General features: G+C 58.2%; 1 protein-coding gene across 1 annotated transcript; it reads left to right on the top strand.

Moving 5' to 3' along the window:
- The first annotated feature begins 1,659 nt into the window (after window positions 1-1,659).
- DLL4 (delta like canonical Notch ligand 4) lies at window positions 1,660-11,200 on the top strand. Its single transcript, XM_017895455.1, has 11 exons — window positions 1,660-2,068; window positions 2,181-2,450; window positions 2,964-3,021; window positions 3,842-4,105; window positions 4,539-4,599; window positions 4,685-4,815; window positions 6,624-6,793; window positions 6,974-7,193; window positions 8,302-9,004; window positions 9,504-9,612; window positions 10,150-11,200. The coding sequence occupies exons 1-11, from the start codon at window positions 2,003-2,005 to the stop codon at window positions 10,153-10,155; spliced, it is 2,058 nt and encodes a 685-aa protein (XP_017750944.1). The 5' UTR covers window positions 1,660-2,002; the 3' UTR covers window positions 10,156-11,200.
- The last annotated feature ends 354 nt before the right edge of the window (window positions 11,201-11,554 follow it).

The raw sequence follows: 11,554 nt of genomic DNA, 5'->3' as shown, positions 1-11,554 counted from the left end.
CCCATCTGCCGCCCCGCCCCACCTCGGTTCCCCACGCCAACCCGCTCGCGCCAGATGGTGACTGGGAGGGGTGGCCGTGCGTGGGGGACCCCGGAGCCCGTCTCCTCACCTCGCCCCTCCCCCAACCCACGCTCCCAACCTCTTGTTTCTCATCCTCCCCCCGCCCACACCCGCCCCCGAGTCCTCCACCACCACCACCCAAGTCAAAAAAAAAAAAAAATCAGACTATGCTCGGCATTGGCAGCTGTTGGGCTCCTCGCCGCTCCCCTACCCTTACCGCCTCCCCCGGGTTCGCGCCGCGTCCCGGCTCCCCCCCGCGCTGATCTTATCGCCCGACTACAGCCATCACCTTGAGGGCGGGCTGACAGCTGAAGACACAGGGCCCCCGCCGTCCTCAGCGTCGCAAAGAGAGCGCTCCCCTGCACCCCCGAGACTGGGAGAAGCCGGCCCTCCCCGGTCTGAGGCCTCCGGGGATCACGCCGGGTTCCGAGAAAGCAGCTGCGCTGCTGCCGCTTGGAGGAGTGGAGCCACCCGGGGGACCCTCGCGGGCGAGACTTGTGAAGCCACCTGAAACTCAAACAACTCCGCACACCTCCAGTTCCAACCCACATCCCGCCTTATGAGGCGAGGACCCGGGCCGACCCAGCCTTAGTCCCTCACCTTGATTCTCCAGTGGCCTGAGCCAACTCTGGCGTCAGGAGAGTTCCTTCTTGCCCCAGCGGAGCGACAGGGCGCGGCCGGGGGGTTGGGGCTGCTGGGGTGGGGGGAGGCAGTGGGCGCAGGAACTGAAGCCGGACCCAGGTGAGGGGACGCGCTGGAGGCGGGGCCAGAACCTCATTACCATACAGCTGAGGACGCGCCCCCCTCCTACCTCCGGGGCCACGCCCCGCCCTCCCCCACCTCAGGGACCACGCGTCTGGGTCTCTGGCACGCGCCAAGCCCTGGCAGGGGGCAGAAGGGAGAAGGCACGCGCTGGGCACGCCCCCGCAGCTAGAGAGGGAGACGCCCAACAGGTGCACAGAAAGGGCCCGGAGCCTTAGACCCTTAGCCCCTAGCCTTGCTCAGAGTGGCCACGGAGAGGTTAACGCTTCTGCTGGCTTCCCTGCTGCGCTGGGGACGCGTGGTGGGGTGGGCACTCATAGGTTGGGGGCCGATGAGACAAGGGCTCCCGAAGGTCCAGGAAGGAAAACGAGATCGGATTTCCCTAGCGCTGGTTTTCGCATTCCAGGTTTAAGTTCTTTTTACCTGCTTTAGAACACTAGGTAACTAGTGCCTGCTGCGGACGCACAGCCTACAGCGACTACCTAGTGTCTCCGCCCCCAAGACCATCCCCGAACCACCCGCTCACCTCCTGCCCCATTACCGGCCAACCCCTCTATCCTCCGGAGGCAAGGGTCTCAGCCCTTAACCCCGCCATCACGGAGGACTGGTCACCTCGGCACGCGCAGAGCTGGAGAACCTAGAGGTTGCTAGCTGCACGGAGGGGCGGGAACCTGCGCCCGACTGGCTGACGGGGAGGGGGGAGCGGCGGGGGCGGAGGCCCCCTCCGGGCGGCGCTGGGACTGTAGCTGCTAGAGGCCGGGAGGGGAGGGGAGAATGACCATGAGTCTGAGTGACAGGCGGCGAGGAGAGGAGCCAATATATATAAGGAAGGCTCCCAGCGCGCAGGTTTCAGTAGCGGCGCTGCGCGCAGGCCGGGAACACGAGGCCAAGAGCCGCAGCCCCAGCCGCCTTGGTGCAGCGTACCTCGGCTCTAGCCCGCTTGCAACCCCAGGATTAGACGGAAGACACGTCCTCTGCGCGGTCGCCGCCCAGTCGCAGTCACCTGGATTACCTACCGCGGCAGCTGCAGCGGAGCTAGCGAGAAGGCCAAAGGGGAGCAGCGTACCGAGAGGAGCGCCTCTTTTCAGGGACCCCGCCGGCTGGCGGACGCGCGGGAAAGCGGCGTCGCGAACACAGCCAGATTCAGGGCCCACGGGTGGAGAGAGCGACGCCCCAGGGGATGGCGGCAGCGTCCTGGAGCGCCTCTGGCTGGGCGCTACTGCTGCTGGTGGCACTTTGGCAGCAGGTAACACGTCCCGCGCCCTCTCCGTCCCCTCTGCCGCGTTCTGGGCCTGAGCCCCGGGCACCAGCTGAGCTGACCAGTCCCCTCCCTCCTTCCCTCGGTCCCTGTGCAATAGCGCGCGGCCGGCTCCGGCGTCTTCCAGCTGCAGCTGCAGGAGTTCGTCAACGAGCGCGGCGTACTGGCCAGTGGGCGGCCTTGCGAGCCCGGCTGCCGGACTTTCTTCCGCGTCTGCCTTAAGCACTTCCAGGCGGTCGTCTCGCCCGGACCCTGCACCTTTGGGAGCGTCTCCACGCCGGTATTGGGCACCAACTCCTTCGCTGTCCGGGACGACAGTAGCGGCGGGGGACGCAACCCTCTCCAACTGCCCTTCAATTTCACCTGGCCGGTGAGCACAGCCTGGGCGCATTGGGAGGTCGCAGAAGCCGAGAGAGGAGGCGCCCTGGGACCAAAGCCCCCTCCCCAGATTTCCTTGCACACACCCCCACCCCGCAAAAGCCCAGGATGCATTCTCTCCTGGCTCTTTCTTTCCAACTCTCTCTTGGGACCTAATCCCAGAGAAGGCTGTCACCAGTCTGCCTCTTCCCAGTTTATGTCCTCCCGTCCCCAGCTCTTGGGACACATCTTTCATTACCTAACACTCTGGTGCGGTACCCTACCAACCGCTCCTTCAGTGGCTCTCGCTTACACACTCTCTCGTCCCTCAACCCTCTCTCTACCGGGGGTTCTCCTCTCGCCTTCCCTGCTCAAGCGCTACACTGTGCGCAGCCCGGTTATGTTGACCCGGGCGCAGTAACTGAATCCTGCAATTAGATTAATTAGACAGGCTGCCGCAAGGCACCCCCACCTCTCCCGGCTTGCTCATCTCGCCATCTCTCCGTTCCCCCACCCCCTTTCCCAGGGTACCTTCTCACTCATCATCGAAGCTTGGCACGCACCAGGAGACGACCTGCGGCCAGGTGAGTAGCTCGCTCCGCCACCACACGGGGGCGACACGGCGCAGCGCCGAAAGAGTTAATCTGTTCTAGGCGGGGGAAGTGCGGGCTTTGGGGTGGGAGGCAGGACGCTTAACTGGGCCTGGAGCTGCGCCCCGCGCTGGACGCTCGGATTCCGCTCGCTGCCTGGACTCAGAGCACAATTGCGTTTCCTGCGGGTTATTTTTGGCGTGGGAACGCGGGGAGTACGGCGGTGAGAAAGGCTGAAGCTGCCAGCGCCGCTGACGGGCCCCTTCCTGTATTTTACACCTTTCGCGAATTCCGCTCCTTTGGAAAGGGAATAATGGCTTTGGGATGTTGTTCTGACACAGAGGAAAAGGATATTTCAGCAGCACAACAATTCTCACTTTGAAAAGGAAAAAAGAAAACCATTACCCACCTCTGGAGGCAGAACCCCTGAATGGGCACCAAAGGACCCCCTGCTCCCAGGGTCCTCCCTAGCCTGGGGAGCTTTTCTTTCTTTTTTTCTTTTTTCCATTTTGACCTCTTTTCCTCTTTCCCCTCCCTATCTGCCTCCAAGACCCTGGGATATCTTAACATCCTTCTATTGTCCCCTTTTTGAATACTATCAGGCCCCCTGCACATGCACACACATAGGGCAGCTACGGAGCGGGGCTTTGGGTCTCTCTGGCCTGTTCTTGCTGGCAGGTGGGGGTCATCTGGATAACTGGGCTGATTTGTTGGCTGATCACCATCATCACAGCCAAGAAGGACATTGGCCAGCCGTCACGGGCACCCCTGGGGACTGGCGACCCTTCCCTGACCCGACCCTCTGCCCCCTCAGAGGCCTTGCCACCAGATGCACTCATCAGCAAGATCGCCATCCAGGGCTCCCTAGCTGTGGGTCAGAACTGGTTGTTGGATGAACAAACCAGCACCCTCACGAGGCTGCGCTACTCTTACCGGGTCATCTGCAGTGACAACTACTATGGAGACAACTGCTCCCGCCTGTGCAAGAAGCGCAATGACCACTTCGGCCACTATGTGTGCCAGCCAGATGGCAACTTGTCCTGCCTGCCCGGTTGGACTGGGGAGTACTGCCAACAGCGTAAGCAGCCAAGCTCCCACCTGTGTGGAAGGGGAGGGTCCCCTGAGCAAACACAGTGAAGCTTCTTGGTCACGGCTTGTCTCCCTTGAAGAGTGGGTCTGGGCCTCCTACTAGCTGGGCCTCAGGGACACCTAGGGACACCAGGGACAGCTAGGGATGCTGAGGGTGGGCTGGGCCTCAGACCTCCTCTCTCTTCCCAGTGCTCCTCCCATCATGCCAAAGCCCACAAGAAGCCCATGATGACATTCCATCCAACTTGACTTCTCCTTCCCTGTGCCATCATTTCACTTTAAGATACCCAGGGCTCCTCTGGGAGGCCAGGAATAGGAAGTGGGCCCAGGAGAGCTAGGGGACCCCCAGGGCCAGCAGGGGAGAATGGAGCTTAAGAGTCCTTGGCATCCCAGCCTCACCCAGCTCTGTGCTCTTCCCTTAGCTATCTGTCTTTCGGGCTGTCATGAACAGAATGGCTACTGCAGCAAGCCAGCAGAGTGCCTGTGAGTAGGGGACAGGAAGTGGTGAGTGGGAGCCCTCCCTTGGCCAAGGCCTCTCACCTCACTCTGCCTCTCTCTTGTTCCCCAGCTGCCGCCCAGGCTGGCAGGGCCGGCTGTGTAACGAATGCATCCCCCACAATGGCTGTCGCCACGGCACCTGCAGCACTCCCTGGCAATGTACTTGTGATGAGGGCTGGGGAGGCCTGTTTTGTGACCAAGGTGAGTCAGGGTGAAGAAAGGATGCAGAGTGGGTGGGAGAGATGGAGCTGGGGGGTGCAAATCCGATTTGTTGCCTGGATCCTTCTTACTTGGTGACTGCAGACTTGGCTTTCCCATGATCTTCCAAGGATCTAGGGTCTTTTAAGGATCTTTACAACTTGCCTAGAATGAGGCAGTGGGTCCTTCTCCAGGTGCGGAGGCAGGGGGTGGTGGAGCCAGGGTGACTGAAGAACCCAGGAGGATGACAAGGTCGGCAGCCTGGAGGTTGCACTCATAAATCCTCGCAAGACCAAAGAGAGAGGGATGCCAGTTTCAGTTCCTCTTTCTACCCCGTAGTTACCTATTAACCCCCTGAGTGTTTGCTTACCTTCCAGGGCTGTTTGAGCAGCTCTCCCCTAAACAGCTGTCTGGTGGGGTGTGCCCACCGGCCACCTGAGGCTGTGGGTGAGCTGGGCCTCTGGGCGGAGTGGCATCTAACCGACTTTTTGGTGTGGGCACAAACAGCCTCCCCTGCTCTTACCTAGTCACCACCTGCCTGAACCCATGCAGTCTCTACCTGGTGTTTAGGGGTAGTCACTCTCTGGCTATACAGGGGCCTTTCAGTCTCAACCTTAGGGGAGGAGGAAGCCTTTTTTCTTGCATCCCGCTAGCCAGCTGCAGCCTGTGCCTCCCATTTTCAGGATCAAATGGGTGCACCTGCTGCCCAGAGACACCAGTGCAGCCCTGGGTAGGGTGGGCGGAGGGCTTGCCAGGATGGAAATAAATTGCCTAGGCCCTGACTTACTGTCAACAAGGGTCTTGAGATTCAGTCCCTGTGTTCTGTGTGTGTGTGTGTCTGTCCCTTTACTACCATCCCCGCCCCAACACTCACGCATCTGGTTCCTGCTCATTCCCTTCCCTCTCCACCGTATTTGCTCCCAGGTGACACAGTCATATACTCACTGTATGCAAACACAGCACTTGCAGGCCCTATATTTACTCTGTCTGGTTCTCCCTCCCTGTCCTTCCCAAATAAAATACCAAATACTTATATTTCAAAATGCCCTTGTAACACCTCTTCATTTAAAAAGTGCCCGATCACTGCCTATGGTGGCTCACATCACTCCTCTACCATTTCTACCTGTTGAAATTTTATCCCTACTTCCAGGCTTATCTCAGCTGCCCCTCCTCCATGATGCCTTTTCTGACTTCCTCCCCAACCTGTGGCCTTGCCCTCCGCTCTTCTTCCTTATTTTCCTCCTACTTGGTTGGCAGTTTGTGAGTTTCCCTGGCAGGACGGACCGTCTTCCAGTTCCAGTTGTGTTGTTTCGCTTTTGGTTGACTGCACTGGTCATATGTGATTCAAGGTGCTTGAAGAAACATGATTTTAGACCGGGTGCGATGGCCTGTAATCCCAGCACTTTGGGAGGTCGAGGCGGGTGGATCACTTGAAGTCAGGAGTTCGAGACCAGCCTGGCCATCCTGATGAAACCCCGTAAAAATACAAATATTAATCGGGCACAGTGGCGCATGCCTGTAATCTCAGCTACTTGGGAGGTTGAGGCATTAGAATTGCTTGAACCTGGAAGGCGAAGGTTGTAGTGAGCCTATATCACATTACTACACTCCAGCCTGGGCGACAGAGCGAGACTCTGTTAAAAAAAAAAAAAAAAAAAAAAAAAAAAAGATTTTATCGGTAGTGGAGGAAGGATGTTTGGGCCTGGGAGACTTTGAGTTGAGGCGTCTTTGAGCCAAACATGGGCTGTAAGGAGCCTAGAGGTGAGTGCCTTCCCTGGCCCTGCTCACCTGCTTGGTTCCTGTTTCTGCAGATCTCAACTACTGCACCCACCACTCCCCGTGCAAGAATGGGGCAACGTGCTCCAACAGCGGGCAGCGCAGCTACACCTGCACCTGTCGCCCAGGCTACACTGGTGTGGACTGTGAGCTGGAGCTCAGCGAGTGTGACAGCAACCCCTGTCGCAATGGAGGCAGCTGTAAGGTGAGGCCCAGACCAGCTCAGGAAGACAGAGGTGTCAGGTGGTGTCTGGGCATCCTTAACCTAGGCAGCCAGTGGATGTACAGCCATGGACAGGCATTGTGGGCAGGTGGAGCCCAGCCTTCAGTCACGCATCCCTGCCCCCCAGGGTCTGACTTTGGCTCCTTTATGGTATCTCTCCAGGACCAGGAGGATGGCTACCACTGCCTGTGTCCCCCAGGCTACTATGGCCTGCATTGTGAACATAGCACCTTGAGCTGCGCCGACTCCCCCTGCTTCAATGGGGGCTCCTGCCGGGAGCGCAACCAGGGGGCCAGCTATGCTTGTGAATGCCCCCCCAACTTCACCGGCTCCAACTGCGAGAAGAAAGTGGACAGATGCACCAGCAACCCGTGTGCCAACGGTATGTCCTGCTGCCCTTCTAACCTGGTGGACTGGTACTGGGGCTGAGAGAGACTTCTGGTGAGGGAGGGTCAGGAGAGGAGTGAGGCATTGTCTGCCACTCTGGCCCCCCATCTGCTCCGGAGGGCGAAGAGCTTGCTTGATCAGCTGGGAGGGCTGTGGAAGTGGAGCTGGTTAGTAGCACGCAGGCCTTAGGAGCAGGGGTGGTGTGCACCCTGCACAGCTTCCATTCCTATTCCCATGTCAGAATGCTGTCCTGGCTGGGGTGGCCTCTGACCCTCCCCAGGAAGTCCTGAGCTGGAGAGAGGGATGTTGGAGGCTCCGTGTTTCTCCTCAAAGGAGGCAGTGATTCAGTCAGAGCCCTGCTCCTGGAGGCCTCATCTTGCCCCGTGCCCAGGTAGAGCATGAGGTAGCATGAGGCATCTTGAATGTTCGCTCCTTCTGAGGCACAAAGCCTGTTGGTAATCCTTATCTATCTGGCTCCCAGGTGACCCTCTGTGAGGCAGGCAGGCAGGCAGCGCTTAGGAGCTGGAGAGGGGTGGGAAAGGCTGAGAGGGAATCTGCTCTCTCACTGAAGCCTCTGGCTTTGCCGGTTCTTCATCACTGAATGGAAACTATAACACCTGTCCTCTGTCCTTCATGTGGTTGTGAAGATGAAGTAAAACAATCACGATTGTACTTATCTGAGCATTAACTATATACCAAACATGGGCTCTTGACTTCATGTACCTTCCTAGCTATCCTATGAAGGGGCTAGCATTCTACTCCAGTCTAACAAGTGGGGAAACTGAGGCTTAGGGACACGGGTAAGCAGCAAGCGCCAGATCTCAGGCCAGAGAGACAGCTGAGGTCCAAACTCAAGCCTATCTGTCTGAGTCTACGTTAAAGTTCTGTAAGATGCTAGTCATTTTAATACATGAGCCCACTGAGGCCTGGAGAATCAGGGTCATGCTAAACTCCAGGTCTCCTGACTCTGTGCAGTTCTCTTTGTAGTGGGCTCTGCATGTGGAGGTAGAAGGGCCCGAGCATGTTCCTGGAATGGGGCTCCCACCCCATGCCCCAGGGGGCTCCTAGGCTATCACTGACTTGTGTCTCTTGCATCCTCACAGGGGGACAGTGCTTAAACCGAGGTCCAAGCCGCATGTGCCGCTGCCGTCCTGGATTCACGGGCACCTACTGTGAACGCCACGTCAGTGACTGTGCCCGTAACCCTTGCGCCCATGGTGGCACTTGCCATGACCTGGAGAATGGGCTTATGTGCACCTGCCCTGCCGGCTTCTCTGGCCGGCGCTGTGAGGTGCGGACATCCATCGATGCCTGTGCCTCGAGTCCCTGCTTCAACAGGGCCACCTGCTACACTGACCTCTCCACAGACACCTTCGTGTGCAACTGCCCATATGGCTTTGTGGGCAGCCGCTGCGAGTTCCCCGTGGGCTTGCCGCCCAGCTTCCCCTGGGTGGCCGTCTCCCTGGGCGTGGGGCTGGCGGTGCTGCTGGTGCTGCTGGGCATGGTGGCAGTGGCTGTGCGGCAGCTGCGGCTTCGACGGCCAGACGACGGCAGCAGGGAGGCCATGAACAACTTGTCAGACTTCCAGAAGGACAACCTGATTCCTGCCGCCCAGCTTAAAAACACAAACCAGAAGAAGGAGCTGGAAGTGGACTGTGGCCTGGACAAGTCCAATTGTGGCAAACAGCAAAACCACACATTGGACTATAATCTGGCCCCAGGACCCCTGGGGCGGGGGACCATGCCAGGAAAGTTTCCCCACAGTGACAAGAGCTTAGGGGAGAAGGCGCCACTGCGGTTACACAGGTGAGTGGCACCCGGAAGCCCAGGGCCTGGCCACCGGCCTGACATGGTTCTGCCTGGGCCCCTCCTAGGCCAGGCGGGAAGCAGTTAAGCAGCTGGGGTTTTGTTACTGACAGGAAGATCCTCCAGTAGGATTTCTGCCAGGGGTCCTTTGTCCTTCCCTCCCATTCATTCATTTGTTCATTCACACATGTCAAGTGTCCCTAGGGTGTCTCTTGTGACTTCCATCTTTCCATAGTGTGGCTTGCCTCTAGTGGCAACATTGGCTTTTTGCAGGGCTCAGACCCTTCTGGTGAGGTTGGGAGGCCTGTGGCTCTCTTAGGGGCCTGTTCCTAAGTGTCCCTGCGCCGCGCCCCGCCGCAGCAGCCCAGCATTGGGCACTTCCAGCCCCTGTGTCTTCCCTAAGAACCAGCCTGCAGGTGCGCTTTGGCTCTTCAGGGTCCTCCCTCCCCATGAGCCTCTCCCCGTCCTGCCCTCACACACCTGTCTTATGTTCCCTCAGTGAAAAGCCAGAGTGTCGGATATCAGCGATATGCTCCCCCAGGGACTCCATGTACCAGTCTGTGTGTTTGATATCAGAGGAGAGGAACGAATGTGTCATTGCCACGGAGGTGAGTGCTGGGCTCGCCTTCCCTCCTGGCTTTTGTGGGTGGGAAAGTGGCCTGGTCCCTCTTGACCCATGGGCCCTTCCTGAAGGGTAGGTCGGAACCCTGCCTTGGCAGGCCAAGTTCAGTGGATGCCTGATCCATTTGGTCCCTGCTGGTCTCACTGCCTTGGGTCCCTACTGGCCTCATTGCCACAAAGGGCATGAAACAGAAACCATGGTGGCAAGCCTGGTCTGGTCCTTTCCTGCTGTATTGGTGCTGGGCTGGGCAGCCATATGGCACTGCTTGCCAGCCTCTGATGGGTGAGGGAGCCCCTCACCCCTTGTGCTCCTCCTGCCCCTTCCCATTGGCTTCCTCTATTGACCTCATGAGCACAAGCTCCCAAGCCCGTGTGTGTGTTGGGCTGAAGACTGGGGAGAACTGCCCCACCTGCCCTTGGCCCCTGCTTGCCCCATCGGCTTCTCCCAGGGAGGCCCAGGGAGGGCCTAGAGGGAGTGTGCATGCCCAGGGTAACCTGTTTCCCTGCCTTCTGCTTGCTCCCAGGTATAAGGCAGGAGCCTACCTGGATATCCCTGCTCAGCCCCGCGGCTGGACCTTCCTTCTGCATTGTTTACATTGCATCCTGGATGGGACGTTTTTCATATGCAACGTGCTGCTCTCAGGAGGAGGAGGGAATGGCAGGAACCGGACAGACTGTGAACTTGCCAAGAGATGCAATACCCTTCTACACCTTTGGGTGTCTGTCTGGCATCAGATTGGCAGCTGCACCAGCCAGGGGAACAGAGGAGAGGAGAGATGCCACTGGGACCTGCCCTGCCAGCAGTGGCCTTCAGGGGGCTCCCTCTGGGGCTCCGGCCTGTTTTCCAGAGAGAGTGGCAGTAGCCCCATGGGTCCTGGAGCTGCTGTGGCCTCCACTGGCATCCGTGTTTCCAAAAGTGCCTTTGGCCCAGGCTCCATGGCAACAGTTGGGCCCAAATCAGAAAGGAGAGAGGGGGCCAGTGAGGGCAGGGCCTCCTGTGGGCTGGAAAACCACTGGGTGCGTCTCTTGGCAGGGTTTGCCCTGCAGGTGAGGTGAGTGCTTGAGGGAGGGGAGTACTTTTTGCCCCTGCCTCCAACTACCATGTGCGGGCCTGGCTCTCTGGTCTAGGTCCTTTGGGCAAGAATGTCGATCTACCCGGCTTCTGTCACCCTCTGGCCCTGGGCTCCTGTAAGCAGACAGGCAGAGGGCCTGCCCCTCCCACCAGCCAAGGGTGCCAGACCTAACTGGGGCACTCAGGGCAGTATGTTGGAAACTCCATTGAGGGGGAAATCAGGTGCTGCGACCGCCTGGGCCCTTTCCTCCCTCAAGCCCATCTCCATGACCTCGAGCCTGGGCTCTGGTCCACTACTGCCCCAGACCACCCTCAAAGCTGGTCTTCAGAAATCAATAATATGAGTTTTTATTTTTTTTTATTTTTTTTTTTGTAGTTTATTTTGGAGTCTAGTATTTCAATAATTTAAGAATCAGAAGCACTGACCTTTCTACATTTTATAACATTATTTTGTATATAATGTGTATTTATAATATGAAACAGATGTGTACAGGAGTTTATTACTTATTGGGTCCTGTCTTTGTGATGGCACCCCTGCCCTCTCACCCAAAAAACTCAACTCCCTTCCTCTACTGCTACCTTGTGCCCCGCCAGAACCCCTGGGACCTCTGCAGACACTTGGATTTGGCATGTCGTACCCCAGGCCCTTGTCTTCTTCCATTCCTTGAGGAGCTGAGCCTCACCCATCTAGTCCCCAGCCTCAGCCAGCCTTCCCTGCCTGCTGACTTTGAGTTAGCATAGCACCCCCTTCCCTCTTTATGCCTTCACTATTCCTTGAGGCATGTTCCTCCTGACCTGAATCACTTCTTCCTTCCTCTCTTCAAGCCTGAAAACGTTTATGGGGCTCCCTAGTTCTG

Source organism: Rhinopithecus bieti, unplaced genomic scaffold, assembly GCF_001698545.2.
Source record: "Rhinopithecus bieti isolate Rb0 unplaced genomic scaffold, ASM169854v2 scaffold_26426, whole genome shotgun sequence".
Taxonomy (NCBI): Eukaryota; Metazoa; Chordata; class Mammalia; order Primates; family Cercopithecidae; genus Rhinopithecus; species Rhinopithecus bieti.
The sequence above is the reverse complement of the archived record's forward strand: the minus strand, read 5'-3'. Positions and strand labels throughout refer to the sequence as shown.